The 17,016-nt window shown below is 35.8% G+C and overlaps 1 protein-coding gene across 1 annotated transcript in view; it reads right to left on the reverse strand.

Annotated features, from left to right (window-relative positions):
• LOC101736735 (facilitated trehalose transporter Tret1-like) overlaps window positions 1–17,016 on the reverse strand; it is a 42,064-nt gene that overhangs the window by 14,554 nt on the left and 10,494 nt on the right. The window contains exon 3 of the mRNA XM_004932970.5: window positions 8,030–8,206. Coding sequence (XP_004933027.3) covers window positions 8,030–8,144 — 115 coding nt within the window. The 5' untranslated portion in view covers window positions 8,145–8,206. The remainder of the gene's footprint in view (window positions 1–8,029; window positions 8,207–17,016) is intronic.

Genomic DNA, 17,016 nt, shown 5'->3' on the forward strand with positions numbered 1-17,016 from the left:
TCTGCGTCATTAATAGTACATTGTGCACCACGTGTTTGCCGCGCGTGTCGTGGCGGGAATGCGAGGAGTGAGGTTGTGTGATTTGTTTTATTTTGTCTATTTAGTGTTTCTTCAGGTTTAAATGTGTAATAGCGGTGGTTTTTTAACTTTTTAATATCTGTGATGGTTCACAAATGTGGGAAAATGAAACAAAGCCGCTGGACGTAACTTCTCGGGATCCTCCAAAAAGTCCATTGAAAAAATCTCAGTAAATTACCACTATTTTACTGAGATTATATTTCATCCCATATCATCTCATCTCACTATATTTAATTTCATCCTAGTTGATTATTGTCTCAAATTAATCATCTTCATTTCACGACTATGTAAAGATGTTACTGACGTTTTTCTTTGCGCATGAATGGGTAATCGATTTGCCTCGCGTTTATTCTCAGAAAACAATACTAAATTGAATAAAGACAACGTCACATAACATGAAAATGTTATCAGAAATTACATAAAACTTTTATTGACGACCTCGTAAAAGGTAATATAATTTTTATCACAGACTAACTGAAGTTTCAACTGTTTTTAAATGTGACAATTTCTTTGGACAACTATGTACGATTTCAGGCTTATAAAATAGATAAGCGGTAGCTGTCGCAGAGCAGAAAACATTTCACTGATACCTGAATTTCGCTAAAGATATTTTCTGATAAAATTTGCATTTTTTTTTATTGCTTAGATGGATGGACGAGCTCACAGCCCACCTGATGTTAAGTAGTTACTGGAGCCCATAGACATCTACAACGTAAATGCGCCACCCACCTCGAGATATAAGTTCTAAGGTCTCAGTATAGCTACAACGGCTACCCCACCCTTCGAACCGAAACGCATTACTGCTTCACGGCGGAAATAGGCGGGGTGGTGGTACCTACCCGTGCGGACTCCCAAGAGGTCCTACCACCAGTGATTACGCAAATTATAATTTTGCGGGTTTGATTTTTATTACACAATGTTATTCCTTCACCGTGGAAGTCAATCGTGAACATTTGTTGAGTACGTATTTCATTAGAAAAATTGGTACCCGCCTGCGGGATTCGAACACCGGTACATCGCTTCATACGAATGCACCGAACGTCTTATCCTTTAGGCCACGACGACTTCTAATATACAAGTTACGACCATATCTCGACCGTCAGTTTACAGAGAAATTTCACCAGCTCGATGAAACATCTTTACTTTGTCGTTTCTTTAGAGGCAGCAATAACGTGCTTGCAACGTAAACTTTATTAAATTTGCAAGCTTTCGAGTGGGCGGTAGAGTTGTGGGGATTTAAAAGTGCCTGTGATACCATATATGAGTCGACTATTATCAAAGCCGGCAATCTGACTTTTGGACAATGATTGGTAAATCAGAAAAACGAATTATTGACTTTGTATTCCATTGGCAGTCACAAAACTCTTCGGAACGACATCTTAGATAAATAACAGGTTAACTATTAACCTTTATTTAATGCAGGTTTTGAACCGTATTCTTTGAAGGAGACGATTATATTCAAATCAATCTGTATTGTCATATCAATAAATTTTTTTTGTCCAAATGCACATATTGCCACCTTTGATAATAGACGACTCATATATGCACAGCATATGTTTCTGGTTCCGTCTCGGGCGGGAGTTGGACGTTCGAGCGATAGTTCAGAGGAGTCATTTGCTGGATTGTCTCGACTATCTCTTAGATAAAGAGCGCGCCCTCTCGACGCGGCCCTTACGGGACATCTATCCGGCTCACCTGACGCCTTGCCACCAATAGCAATCAATTTACCATTAATTGGCAATAAGCACACTGAGCACATCCATCTGTCGCGAGCAATAAAAAATTCCTTTACCAAGTATAGCGGACATTTTTATACACACACATAGCACATCCTTTAATACTCTTAATGAAGTAATTGTGATGAATCTCTTCCCGAGACTGACCTTACTCGTTCAAAGTTCGTCATCTGTGCTGAGAGCCAAATAGACATTTTCTGTATTATAACATGACTTGAGGCATTCTTGACTCTTTCGATTCGAACACAGGTGCATCTTATAAGTTGCTTACAGAAAAAGTATGGCCAGTTTATAACTTCTGACTATTACGTTTAACCAAAAATTAGACAGCACACTATTTGATATTTCATCTCATTATTACCTTAATAATCGCTTGGAAATTAAGACGGAGAATTGAAACTTCAAGATTCCGAACGCTACTTAGAAAACCTTTCTAATTATAATGTTTTTTTTTATTTTTTTATTGCCTAGATGTGTGGACTAGCTCGTAGCTCACCTGGTGTTAAGTGATTACTGGAACCCATAGACATCTACAACGTAAATGTGCCACACACCTTGAGATATAAGTTCTAAGGTCTCAGTGTAGTTACAACGGCTACCCCACCCTTCAAACCGAAACGCATTACTGCATCACAGAAATAGGCGGGGCGGTGGTACCCACCCGTGCGGACTCACAAGAGGTCCTACCACCAGTAATATACAAGAGGTCCTACCACCAGTAATGGAATGTTCACAGAAATCAAAATACTAGAGCGTCCAAAGTCCGTAGCTACAACGATAGCAATAGTTATCGCGGCCATAAAATGTTTATACGGGTTTTATTGATTACGAATTTATGAGTCTTCTTTTAAATTCTACATAACTTACATTGCACAGCTTGAAGATTCAATCAATTCACTTTTTTAATACGCTTTTATTAGCTTCAGACGTATGTATGTTAGTATGTAACGGAATCTTTGAACATGATTTTGACCCCCTTCAAAACGTCGGATTAATTCGAAGTTTGGCATACTTATTAAGGACCGATGACAATTCAATATTTTAAACAGTTTGATACGTTATCCTTACTGGGATAATAAGGTGCGCGATTTTTTGTTTTCCTAAGACCCGGAGTGTCGGCGTCAAGACTAAGAAGGAAAACTACCAGGCGCGCCGATCACCTATTTCTCGGATAAGTTACCGACTGGTTCAGAGGGAAATTTTGAAAAATAAAAAAAAAACTGAAAAAATTGTAATTCAACTAAAAAATGAAAAATAAATAATATTTTATTTATTTATTTTATCACGATACAACATTTTTACGTATGTACATACACTAATATTATGTAATCTGAAATTCTATGATTTACTGTAATGTTTATGAGCGAAAAAATATTAATTTGCTAAATTAAGTATAATTGATACTTTTCGATTCATATTTGGTGAGCCCGATGTAAGCAAAGACAGCTGGCGAACACTACGCTGCCTTGCACGAAGCAATGGACATCGCGCTATACATTACTCTTTTTATTGTAAATTACGTGCAGAGCAAAAATGGTACTGAGTATAATTTTTCAATCGTGTTTGATGTGTGTATCGTATGAGAACACGAATACTACAAACGGATTAATTATCCAGTGTATTGGATCTAGAAGATTTTCTCTTTAGCTACGAATGTTGTTTGATACTTACAAACTAGAAAATTTGGTTATGCTAGGAAAGGTAGAAGGGAAAAGACCATAACGCCGGTCATCAAACCGTTGGTTAGTACAGATAACCGCGACTCTTTGTTAAAACCGCCCTGAGGGAAACAGAAAACCGAAAGAAATGGAAGATGATTATATCAAGAGCCACGAAGGCTTATCAAGGACACGTAGTACGAAGTGTGCGATTAAGAAGAAATTACAGAGGTGTTTATATATCTACCGGTGGTAGGACCTCTTGTGAGTCCGCGCGGGTAGGTACACCACCCTGCCCATTTCAGCCGTGAAGCAGTAATGCGTTTCAGTTTGAAGGGTGGGGCAGCCGTTGTACTTGAGACCTTACAACTGATGTCTCAAGGCGGATGGCGCATTTACGCCGTAGATGGCTATGGGCTCCAGTAACCACTTAAGACCAGGTGGGCTGTGAGCTCGTCCACCCATCTAAGCAATAAAAAAATTATGGTAAATGATTTTTATGGTTTTATATGTTTAGCTATCGACAACAAACAGTCCCGTGGCTCTGTTTGAATAAACAGTCTCTCGCACAAGGCAGCTTAAAAATTACGAATTTCTCAGTATCTCTAAATTATTTGTGACCGTATTCACACTGCAACTGATAAAGTAAAAACATGTACAATTAAGCAGTTTATTTTATTTATAATTAAAATATAAAACGTACAATTTACATACGTGTTGTTTATTCAGGTGCTTTAGACGAATCCAGCAGATATGTTTCTTTTAAATAAATTCAACTATCGGTTAATACTCATGTTACATATTTTTGCTACATTTTATAAAGTTGTATTTGTAACTAACTATCGTAAATACGTAATAACAGAATTAATACTTTTTAGTTAGTTTCCGAAATGAGTATTTAGTAGGACCCGTGTATTCCTACCATGCTTGCCTGAGAAATAGTAAGTTTTTATGTCAAAAATGTTTTTTATATTTTTTTTATTGCTTAGATGGATGGACGAGCTCACAGCCCACCTGATGTTAAGTGGTTACTGGAGGCCATGGACATCTACGACGTAAATGCGCCACCCACCTTGAGATATAAGTTCTAAGGTCTCAGTATAGTAACAACGGCTACCCCACCCTTCGAACCGAAACGCATTACTGCTTCACGGCGGAAATAGGCGGGGTGGTGGTACCTACCCGTGCGGACTCCCAAGAGGTCCTACCACCAGTGATTTATACTTTTACTTATACTTTTAAGGAGGGACGTCTGATCACTTTGAATTGAATTTAAAAAAAAAAACCCGGATGTGTATGATTCAAGGCCGCTAATGTAGTAAATAGTAGATCAGACAAAAGTTCATTATTTCGAAGATTTAAGAAGACTGCAAAAAAACATTATTCATATAGTCAGCTATAAGTCTGGTTAGGTATTGTATAGCTCTGTAACCGAAGATTGGCGAATAAAATTGATAAGATTGCGTTGAAATTTATCTTACAATGGACTTATAAAATTTTGTCAACCCGATATAAATAAGACCGTTAGTTTTTATTTAAAGCCATACTTCCGTTAAAATTAACAAGAATGCAATTAAGTACTTGTATGTAAGCCAGCTACATGCATGAACAAACACACCATGGTAGTTTTCCAATTACAGAGCATAATGCGACTCAGTGACGCACAATGCCGAATTATGCTGAAGCTTAATTGGAACGTGAATTAGTTTTCAAATGCATCAGCAGAGTGCGCTAAGTTAGCACAGTTTTGATTAACATTGATTATTTCTAAGAAACTACGACGAAACGAAAGCCTTACAATTTTTTTTTAACATTAAATAATATTACTAACGATAATATAAACAAAATTTCGATCAATGACAACTTAAAGAAAAAACACTTGTCAATTTTCTGTCACTGAGTCGGTGTCGATTGCGAGTATCACGCGAGGGCAGTACTTCTGAGAGTGCTCGATTGTGCGAAGCGTTGCTGTAGTTGGAACATTCAACGTTGAGCATTATGCCGCATATAATGCGCTTTTGTGCTGTAATTGGAAAACTACCTATGACATGTTACAGCAATTCTACAAACAACGGAAATATAAGTTAAATTGAAATGTTAAAAGTATGACAAAAAATTTTTTTGAAAAGAACATGAAAACAAGAGTTAGCTACTTAACGTTCTCTCATCAATTATAAACAAAGGAACTTGGATACTATTTTGTTTTTGAGACCAGGACACGTGTCGTTAATAATGTCGATGCCGTCAGTTAATGCACATATTTGGTTATATTTACTACAAATCTTTGATAAAGGGGAATATTTAAGGAGGTTTGTTCTACTTGCGGGAATATGGAAAATTTATTATTATTATTAACTAAATATTGATATGTGAAGCTGAAACTTTGTACCCCTTTTTACGAAAATTGCGCAGACGTAGTAGTATGAAATTTCTCACTCTTATAGAGAATATAGAGAAGGAGTGCAGAATGTTATTTTTTTTTTCAATAATGATATAACATTTATTAAATCAATAAAGAAAGTACACACTACCATGTATTTGACACAACACATATACACACATATAATCTGTGTTTATTGTCAGACTTTTGTTATTGTTGAAAGAGATCAAATTGAGAATAGATTAATATTGTTTCTCTATAATATTATTTGTTTATGGTGTAGTCTTGGCGAAATCTGTGAATATAGAAGTTTCTGTGAATATAGAAGTTTAATAAGTCTTTGACAATATAACCTACTGTTTCACTAGCCGATGCCTACGCGCGCATTGCTGTTAGCGTGGACCTATATGGTACGACGACGCTTGTAGCTGTAAGAAAGTATTGTACTTTTTGACGAAGCATGTTGCTGATAACTCTATTTCTGTAATCTGACGAAGCGTGTTGCGGATAATAACATGTACTTTTAGGTTAGGAATCTCTATATATAAAAATGAATTACTGTTCGTTAGTCTCGCTAAAACTCGAGAACCGCTGGACCGATTTGGCTAATTTTGATCTTGAATTATTCGTGGAAGTCCAGGGAAGGCTTAAAAGAAAATATAAAAAAGCTCGGAATTATATAAAAACAAACAATTTTTTTTTGTTAAGTTTTTCCTTTGATGTGGCCCCTTGATGTGTCTTTTATTTATCGATTGAGGCACTACGAAGTCTGCCGGGTCAGCTACTATTAAATAAAATTAGAGCGTCTGTTTGTAATATTGAATATAGCCTATTAATGTCCAAACTTATAATTTTAATTAATTATAGTCGAATTTCGACTACAGAGGGACCACTAGTTATTATTATTATTATATCTATCTATACTTGTATATTCCGTATCACACGTTGGAATCGCTTCACGAATATTAAGCATCATATTATTTTAACATTCGTTGTTTTCATTTCCCGCGCAACATTTCCCCGTTCCGCTTAGTCACGGCATTCCCGCGTATTTTCCGCGTCTCGTTCCCGCCACTACAACTAATACTATCGTCGCTTTGTTTTCATTCAGTCAGTAGTATCAAAAACGAAAATACATTTCGTTGCCAAAACATTCGGATAACTAGGTTGTTGACGAAATTCATGTAATTCGTCCGCGAAATTCGCAAATTAAAGAGTTTCGTACTAAAGTCGATATCACAAAATAGATTGAAATAAACATTTTGACGCCATCAAAACACACGTGCGTTGTTTTCAATTCGCTTCAGACATACTTTGTTATTGTAGCGTGTTGTTTTGCGAATTGCGTTTCAATAAAATATTATCATGTTGGTATTATTTTATATTAATTTTATTTATGACATTATAAATTAAGCATTTACAAATCGATGTACATTTACGATAAGTAAATATAGTGATATATTTGACCAATACTGATTATCAGGTTATATCAACCTATGTCATCTAAATTTGTAATTCTTCTACCAATCAATGATAAATCGATTAACATAATTTGTTTTTCGAAACATCGCCAAATGGTTTGATAAAAATCGCGTACCTACCTACATATTTGATTTTTTTTAATGACTTTTTTTTCTTTGGACATTTTATCAAAGAAGGTTCCTTTAAGTCTTCATATGTAATTATTGAAAGTTGTTATCTGTGCCTTTTTTAATGGCTCTACAGTAAATGCATAGATAATAAATTCAGTTAATTGGATACTAACTACACAATATTTATGCAGCACTAGACTTCATTTAAAAAAGAACATTTATCGATTTTTATATTTCTAATGCACGTATGTTCAAGTATTGTGTTTTTTTTTTCATAAATAAATAATTATTGATACACTCACTTCACATATTATTTTATTGGAACATAGCAGCTGTGTGTAATTGAATAATAAAATATTTAAATTTATTTCTTTTATTATTTTCAAAATTATTATTTACAAGGCAGTGCAATGAAATTCCTCGGTATTACTTTTTTTTTTAATTAATAGTCACATTGTAATTAATTTCAGTTTACATTTATCATATTTAAAAAAAAAAAAACATAGCACAAGGATATAAAAAACAATCACTGCATCCTAAGTCTCTGCCCTCCGCGAACCACAGATAATATTACGTTTTACTCACCCACGCCGGCTATGATGTACTGTCTCCACAATTGGCCCTGCTCCATGTTGTGCGCTTGCGTCTTGACTGGCGCTTCGGTGGAGACCGGCTCGTACACGTAGCTTCTGTCAGCCATACGTCAGGCTACGTCACCAGTCGATCGTAGCAACTACGCGAGATTGTAGCGGAAGCGTAGATCTGTGGACGAAATTAACTTTTGTTGTGCTGATTAAGGAAAAGGGTTAAGGTCGCTAGTGCCAGGTGCTTTTAATAGAAAATTCCGCATATGAATGCTTATGAAATACATATTTAGTGTCAATTCAGAAGTTGCGTCTTCGGTTGGGTCAACGGAAATCGGCATGATTACTTCAGGGCGCCGCGTAGGCCACCGGTGACCTACGCGGCAGTCAAAGGGTTAAAGTCATTGGCGTGTCTATTTCTGTTATAAGTTTTGAAGGGCGGGACTGCCGTTATATGGTACAATTGAGATTTAGACCTCATTATCTGAAGATGAGTGGCGGCTTTCTTTAAAGTTACTAGCTACTACCCATGTACTTCAGCAATGTCAGCAGCAGAGCCAAGCCGCTGCTTACCCTTAAGTACTCTCCACAAGCTTCTTATTATGAGTATTTTTTTAGATTTTCTTGAGGCGTAGACATTTTTTATTTTTTTATTACCCTTGTATGCAGACGAGCACACGGCCCGCCTGATAGTAAATGGTTACCGTCGCCCATGAACGTCAGCAATGCCAGGGGCAGAGTCAAGCCGCTGCCTACCGCTTAATACTCTCCACAAGTCTCGTTTGAAGAAGGACATGTCATAGCGCTCGGGAAACACTGTGGAGGGGAGCTCATTCCATAGCCGGATGGTGCGTGGCAATTAAAACATTCATGAGCAACGGTAATCATTCGCCATCAGGCGGATCGTATGGCTGTCTCCCTACAAGGGCAATAAAGAAAAACAACAGTTTTTTTGGTTCATTGAGACGGAATACACTAGTTCGTTTAAAAAATCTCATTTACCTTGTTTTTTTTTCAACCTATGCCTCTAGAGGCTATTTCAGCTTTACCCTAGCGTGTCAGCTCACGGGGCTCTAACCTGACGACGTTGCTAACACTGGCCCTAGTAAGAGCCGTGTTTCGCAGAATCTACCACCGGATCGGAAACGCGTCCCACTGAGAAGATCCGGCGAGAAACTCACTGGGCTGTGTCTATGAGTTAATTCACTCACCGAGCCCTTCGTCACAAGCGACGGGTTCGGCGAGGACGGTGACCGGAGATCGTATTTACCTTACGTCTCTTGTGTGATACTTAATGAAATGTAAATTCGAATTGACTTATGTGTGTGTGTTGTTGTCATATGAATTTTCCTTTTAACTAAAAACAAGACGTCCTTATTATGTGTTTGCAGGACGATTTATAAAATTAAACGGATTACGAATAATAATGTGGATAATTCAAAGTATTTATAGAGAAGATTTTTTTGTTTATTGTTTTATTACATTTTAATAAATAAAACAATCTTCTATAAATACCTAACCTAGAAGACCTAGGGGCTCTAAGAAAAAAATGGATGGATTGCGTGAAAGACGATGTGGTGGTAGAATACTGGTGGTAGGACCTCTTGAGTCCGCACGAGTAGGTACCACCGCCCTGCCTATTTCTGCCGTGAAGCAGTAATGCGTTTCGGTTTGAAGGGCGGGGCAGCCGTTGTAACTATATCACTATATAACTTATATATCAAGGTGGGTGGCGCATTTACGTTGTAAATTTCTATGGGCTCCAGTTAACACCATGAGCTCGTTCAGCCATCTAAGCAATAAAAAAATAAAATAAATGTGTAAGAGGGAAATGAACGGATAGATGGTATTTGAGGAGTATGGAAGGAGAAAACATGTTGCGCCGACCCCAGGTGACTGGGAGAAGAGCAGGAGAATGAAACTGATGATATTTTTGTTAAGTATTCAGTTTTCGTCTAGAATAACGCCACAGCATTTTTTCACGTTCGTGTTTCAAAATAATGGAGAATGTGCGATCCTCCATATTTATTGGTGTTAGTATGTATTGGAAGTTAAGGGTAGGTATCACCGTACTGCCCATGATGCCGCTTTCCTATTTCCGGAGGATATCCTTAGACACAACGTCGACCTTAAAGTGGGTAACAGGCTGATTACCAAGGACTCCGGTGATAAGTTTAAATAAATTGGTACTGTCAGGATATCGTACGATTCGAGTACATATGACGACTTATCCTTTAAGCCACGAGGACTATTCAGTGTTATCTCGCTAATAGTGGACAGTAGCCCATACTGGTATCTATACTAATATTATAAAGCTGAATAGTTTGTTTGTTTGAACGCGCTAATCTCAGGAAGTACTGGTCCGATTTGAAAAATTATTTTAATTTTAGATAGGCCATTTATCGAGGAAGGCTATAGGCTATATAACATCACGCTAAGACTAATGCAGGTGGAGCACCAATAAAGAATGCTTCAAAGTCGGAGCTTTTCCCTTTTGAGAGCATCCACTGCGTGCGCTGCAGAGACAGTTAAAGTTTCGCTAAATTAATGTAGGAGAGAATTATTCCCCTTTAAAAGATCTAAAACAAAAAATCCGCGACAGCATTTGGTAAATATTAAGGTTGGCTCACTATAACGTTTTTTATGTTAAACAAATTTGTTCTAAAATAAAGCATTATTTGTGAACTATTCCACGCGCACGAAGTCGCGGGAAAAAGCTAGTTATATAATAAATAAAACAGCAATCAATCTAAGCCAAAGATAATTATCAATTTATTATTCCAATCATGTATGTTTCGAGTTAATTTAATACCAGTTCATCCTGTTTCCCGAGTCCTTAAGCTAATGTTGCGTCTGCTATTAATTTCAATACAACCTTGCATCTGAATTGTGTTATGAAGAATTCCTACACTATCATTACCAGTGATGGATTTAGACTTGATGCCACCCTAAGCCCTATTTATCGCGCAGCCATTAGGTAACGTTAGAATAAATTTTATTAAAATAATTTTGATCCAAGTTTTTTTTTTAATTCAAAATTACTTTATATAACTTTTTTATAAACATTCATCTGAACTCATTTTCAAAAGAGAACTCTAAGGGGTCTTTAATCTATTTCGTGTCGGAAATTTTTCGTCTTTTGTAATTAAAAAATTTCAACTTTTGATTATATAGTCTATGTTTCTTAAAATAACAAAAAATAAAACTCTTTATTCGTTTTCCCGCTGTAACTTGAAGACATTATGTTTTTTCTTTTTTAATTATTTTCTCAATAAACATTTATTTTTGGCATTTTAATGTATCTTTCTGGTTCATTAAGAGTTACCGTGCAATTTATTTTAGTTTCATGCGGTAACGTGGCGGCGAAATCGAAAAATTTGCTACATTTCTTTCCAAAGGTGTTCCGTGAGTTTTCGCGCGTTAATCTATGTACACATAAAAGCCTTTTAATGATACTAGTAAAAGTACCAAAAACGTTTAGTCTAAATAAATTTATTTTAACTATGCCAATTTTAATCTTGTTAACGCTACCTAAGTAAAACGTTTTTAAATTAAATAACTATTCCGTTACTTTATCAACGTCAATAAATAACAACCTAGTCTTATATTGTCAACAATAGATGGCAGCACTTGGACTATTAATATATTTAAACTTAAATTTGTTTGTAATAAATTGAATAGATATAAATAAACATGCTTTCAGTATTATGTACAAGAACCCTTTATATATTTAGCCCTTTAAACTGTTATATATCCAACGACAATCGAAATTGTAGAGTAAGCTCCAGTTGGTAGTCGGAACTGATACATACTTTTTCTAAGCTGTTTGTTGGGGAGTCGCTTGATAATCTCGTTATTACACTAAAGTCTGTTGGGGGTAGTCGCTTGATAATCTCGTTATTACATTAAAGTTAACTAAAGTTAATACGAGTCGTTTATAGAATAGGCTGAACGTGTTCTGGCGGTAGCCAAAACAAAACACAAAATATTTGACAGATGCCTGAATTTCGCATAAGACTTTTTTTTTTGGTACCTAAGTGGTGGTAGGACCTCTTTTGAGTCCGCACGGGTAGGTACCACCACCCTGCCTATTTCATCAGGTGGGCTTTGAGCCCCGTGAGCTCACCTACTAGTTAAGCTTAAGCTGAAATAGTCTCTCAAGGCTATTAGCTTAGGTAGGAAAAAAAAACCATCCTCATTGTATTATTATTGTTTGAGTATCAACATTACTAATAACAAATGAACAATATTACCTTTAACGTGTGCAAGAAATGGAAACCGCGAATCTAAATTACAATTGTTTTTGTCAGGAACGTTTTATACTGACATAATGGATAGTTTAAATGTAAATTTTGCATGTTTGAATGTTTGTTACATAATCACGCAAAAATAGGCTGAACGTATTTCAATAAAGTTTCCGATATAGTTTATAATCTATATATTAATACGTGAAGCAAAAACTTTGTATCCCTTCTTACGAAAATTGCGCGGACGGAGGAGTATGAAATTTTCCACACTTATAGAGAATATAGAGAAGAAGTGCACAATGCTAATATTTTTTTTAAATAATGCATCTAAGATACATTAAATCAATAAAGAAAACATTACACACACTACATACCATGTATTTGACGCACACACGCATGCATACTATTTATTGTCAAACTTTTGTTCTTGACGTCTGTGGTCAAATTGAGAATAGATTAAATATTGTTTGTCTTTGTTAATTTTTTTTATAGTGTAGTCTTGGCGAAATTTGTGATTATAGAAGTATAAAATACAATCATAATAGTGTACAAACTTACGATTCCAATTAATTATAGTTGAATTTCGACTACTGCGGGACCTCCAGTATATAATAATATGACACTTTAATGAACGTTATGACACTACTAGGGCATGTTATATTTGCTGTAATAATAAAAATATTTGTTTTTTATTTTTTTTATTGCTTATATGGGTGGACGAGCTCACAGCCCACTTGGTGCGAAGTGGTTACTGGAGCCCATAGACATCTGCAACGTAAATGCGCCACCCACCTTGAGATATCAGTTCTAAGTTCTCAGTATAGTTACAACGGCTGCCCCACCCTTCAAACCGAAACGCATTACTGCTTCACGGCAGAAATAGGCAGGGCGGTGGTACCTACCCGTGTGAACTCACAAGAGGTCCTACCACCAGTAAGGATTTGAGAATCGAACCCACGACCCTCGGCGCAGCAGTCAGGAGTGCTAATTACTGCACCACCCAATCAATATATGCGCTGCTCCGTGGTTTTACGTACGGACCGACCCACAAATCGTTTGGATTAGTTAATAAACGAAAGAATGTCACAATGACTCTTCTTGCTGACCAAAAGACATCATATTTGTTTCTTTCAGTGTGCTTAGTGCGAGTTTTTTAACGTTCTCGATGAAGTAAAAGTTAACTCAAATTTGTACTGTGCTCATAGCGGCAAACGTAGCCAACCGTTCTAACTCCATACAAATTTGAGTTAACTTTTACGCTATCGAGAACGTTAAAAATCTAACTTTTTTTTTTTTCCTACCTGAGCTGAGAGCCTTGAGAGGCTATTTCAGCGTAACCCTAACGTTTGTAGGTGAGCTCACGGGGCTCAAACCTGATGACGTTGCTAACACGAACCCTAGCAAGAGTCGTGCTTCGCAGAATCTACCACCGGATCGGAAACGCGACCCACTGAGAAGATCCGGCGAGAAGCTCAGTGGGCTGTGTCTGAGAGTTAATTTACTCGTCGAGCCCTTCGTCGCAAGCGACGGGTTCGACGAGAACGGTGACCGGTGCTTGAAGTACCTAGAAGCACCGTTACTGGATCGGGAGGATCCGAGATGACGTGAAATCTCACACTAAGCACACTGAACTAAAACTATGCGGCCGCACGGGTAAAGCAGCGTGGCACGTCTAGCCAAAGTTTTCCAAAAATAACATCTCACAAACATTCCAAAAAAACTTACACCACAAACATGTTTTTAATTATGTTAATCAAAAAATAAAAATGTGTGCGTGTACTAGTGTACACACGTAAGAAGTGAAACTTGTTTATGGCCTTATTTTTCGAAAAATGATCTACATGCAACTTTCTAGAAATTGGTTAAATAAAGTTAAATTAGATAAAGTTTAAACAAAAGGATTTTATTATCATAGACATGAATACAAAAAAGTTAAATTAGATAAAGTTTAAACAAAAGGATTTTATTATCATAGACATGAATACAAAACAGATGGCGCGTAACGGAAAAAAGTGACGCGTAACCGAAAAATGTGACGGTAAATTTTTTTCCAACGCCGATAAGGAAGTTTCACTTCAAAAAGAAACAAATAATTGATAGATAACAAACGAGTTATCAACGAGGATTCCAGTGGCAGAACATAATCATTACACAAATCCTACTGTTCAATTAATGTAATGATTAAAAGATATGTAGGAACACGTTCGAATACCTATCGGCAGTATTATCATTGTAATCATTAAATCTAAACATGAATAATATAATCTAAACATAATCTTAATTATGTTATGAGCGTAATTTACGTGTCTATAATCAACTACCCCTGAAGGAGTGATTAGATGAATCGCGAGTAACATTAGATTAGATTAGGTATTTGTCTTATCTGTAGTGATATCGTTGGATATTTTCGAGTTTTTTGGCGGAAATGTCAATGTTTCAATTGTTTTATTTGCCGATCCGATATTAATTGTTCAGATGCCAATTTAGGTATACTAGAGGTCCCGCGGTAGTCGAAATTCGACTATAATTAATTGGAACTGTAAGTTTGTACACTATTATGATTGTATTTTCAACGCCAAGACTACGACACTATAGAAAAATATTAATAAAGACAAACAATGTTTAATCTATACTCAATTTGACCACAGACGTCAAGAACAAAAGTTTGACAATAAATAAATAGTATGCATGTGTGTGTGTGTCAAATACATGGTAGTGTGTGTAATGTTTTCTTTATTGATTTAATGTATATTTTATGCATTATTTAAAAAAAATATTAGCTTTGTGCACTTCTTCTCTATGTTGTCTATAAGTGTGGAAAAGGAGAAACCCCATTTTGGGCCTAAGCGTTACACGAATGGGATATGTACCAAAAAATTCGTCTATTTTGCTTGATTAACCTATTGAAATCTTAGCTTCATTGACAATGGCCAAGTGTAGAAAATAAGTTGAATTCAATTTTTTGTTTTAAACAATCTTTGTAAACATCTGCAATACTTATTTCAATATACATACGTAGCTAGCTCCACAAACGTGCGGATTAGAATTAAAGCATCTATAAAATAGGATCGATTAAGTGGAAATCGAGTGTAAAAAATAATTAATACTCTTTTGCTTTAGGATAAATGACTGTTTTTATAGGTATTTTAATCAATGTAAATAGAGTATGGCCATCGAATCGTGACACAACTACTTCCAATGGCGGCAATTCAAAATATCTACAACTGACAACATTAAATATAGCATGAAAGGATAGTTTTGCATTTTTATATTAATGTGACTATGCCCTAGAAAAATACAAATGTATCAAATCGTGTTATGTTATCTTTAATGTTGCCAACTGAAGATATTCTGGATTGCCGCTATTTAGTTGTGCCATGTTTGGCCGGCCAGACTATAAACTTAATCTCATTGAATAACGTAACGTAAAGCACCAAAATCTACTAACAAAAATCATTAAAAGAAATAAATAACTGTGCCATTTAGTTATGACACGAAATCATGTCGGCAACTGCAGCAATACAAAATATTTTCAACTGGCAATCTTAAATATAACATGAAAAAGTTGATTTGGTACTTTGAGTTTTTCTATGGTGTAGTTACATTAATAATTTTACTGGTGGTAGGATCTCTTGTGAGTCCGCGCCTCCCGCCCGCCTATTTTTGCCGTAAAGCAGTAATGCGTTTCGGTTTGAAGGGCGGGGCAGCCGTTGTAACTATACTGAGACCTTAGAACTTATATCTCAAGGTGGGTGGCGCATTTACGTCGTAGATGACTATGGGCTCCAGTAACCACTTAACATCAGGTGGGCTGTGAGCTCGTCGATGGGTATCTAAGCAATAAAAAATAAAAATAAAAAAGGCATGAAATAAAATGAAATGAAATGTGATGAGATATTAAGGGAGCACGTAATGATTTTTAGTTTATATAAAAAAATTATCATATAAAATATATAGTTTTTCATATAAAAAAGTTTTCATTAAAATTAAAATAAGACTGACCTAAAGGTCTTAGTTACCAGGTCATAAAATCCCTTAAAAAATCATTTCGTGCGCAGCGCGCTTCGCATTACTTTGTTTTTAATTTTTGGCTTTCGTTCGTTTTCGTAAACAACCTAACACGCGATTTTTCGTAACAGGATCCATTTTTATTTTAAAGCAACCTGTTGCTGCAACAGGTTTCGTAAAAAATTACTCATCTTTAGTAGGAAACAGCCTCAAAAATATCGTTTTTATTAAAATATCTCGAACAATAAACATAACCTCAAAATGTAAACATTGTCTGATTTTACCAATTTGGCCATTGCTGGGAGACCTGAAAATTGGGCTCAAGAAACCTTCTTAGGTATTGTAACTTATGCCCAAATTCTAGCACTGTAACGCCAGGCCCAAGTTTGTATGGATTTCGGGTTTGTCCTTTCATACTCCTCCGTCCGCGCAATTTTCGTAAAAAGGGATACAAAGTTTTTGCTTCACGTATTAATATATAGATATGGGCGCAAGCCGTTTTTATAGTTTTGTTTATTCAATGTTATTATTTACTTGTTATTAGCAACATGATCATCTACCATATTTAAAATTTAATAGACAATGTTTTGATATGAAAATTTTCAGATGCTTACTGTCTAATTTACTGTTTAAAAACACAAAGGACTGTTAAAATACTCAAATATTAATAGGCTAAAAATAATAAAAATAAATTCTGTTACAATTAATATAAATACTTTAAATAAATATTGTA

The sequence above is a fragment of the Bombyx mori genome, chromosome 26 (assembly GCF_030269925.1).
Source record: "Bombyx mori chromosome 26, ASM3026992v2".
NCBI classification, from domain to species: Eukaryota; Metazoa; Arthropoda; class Insecta; order Lepidoptera; family Bombycidae; genus Bombyx; species Bombyx mori.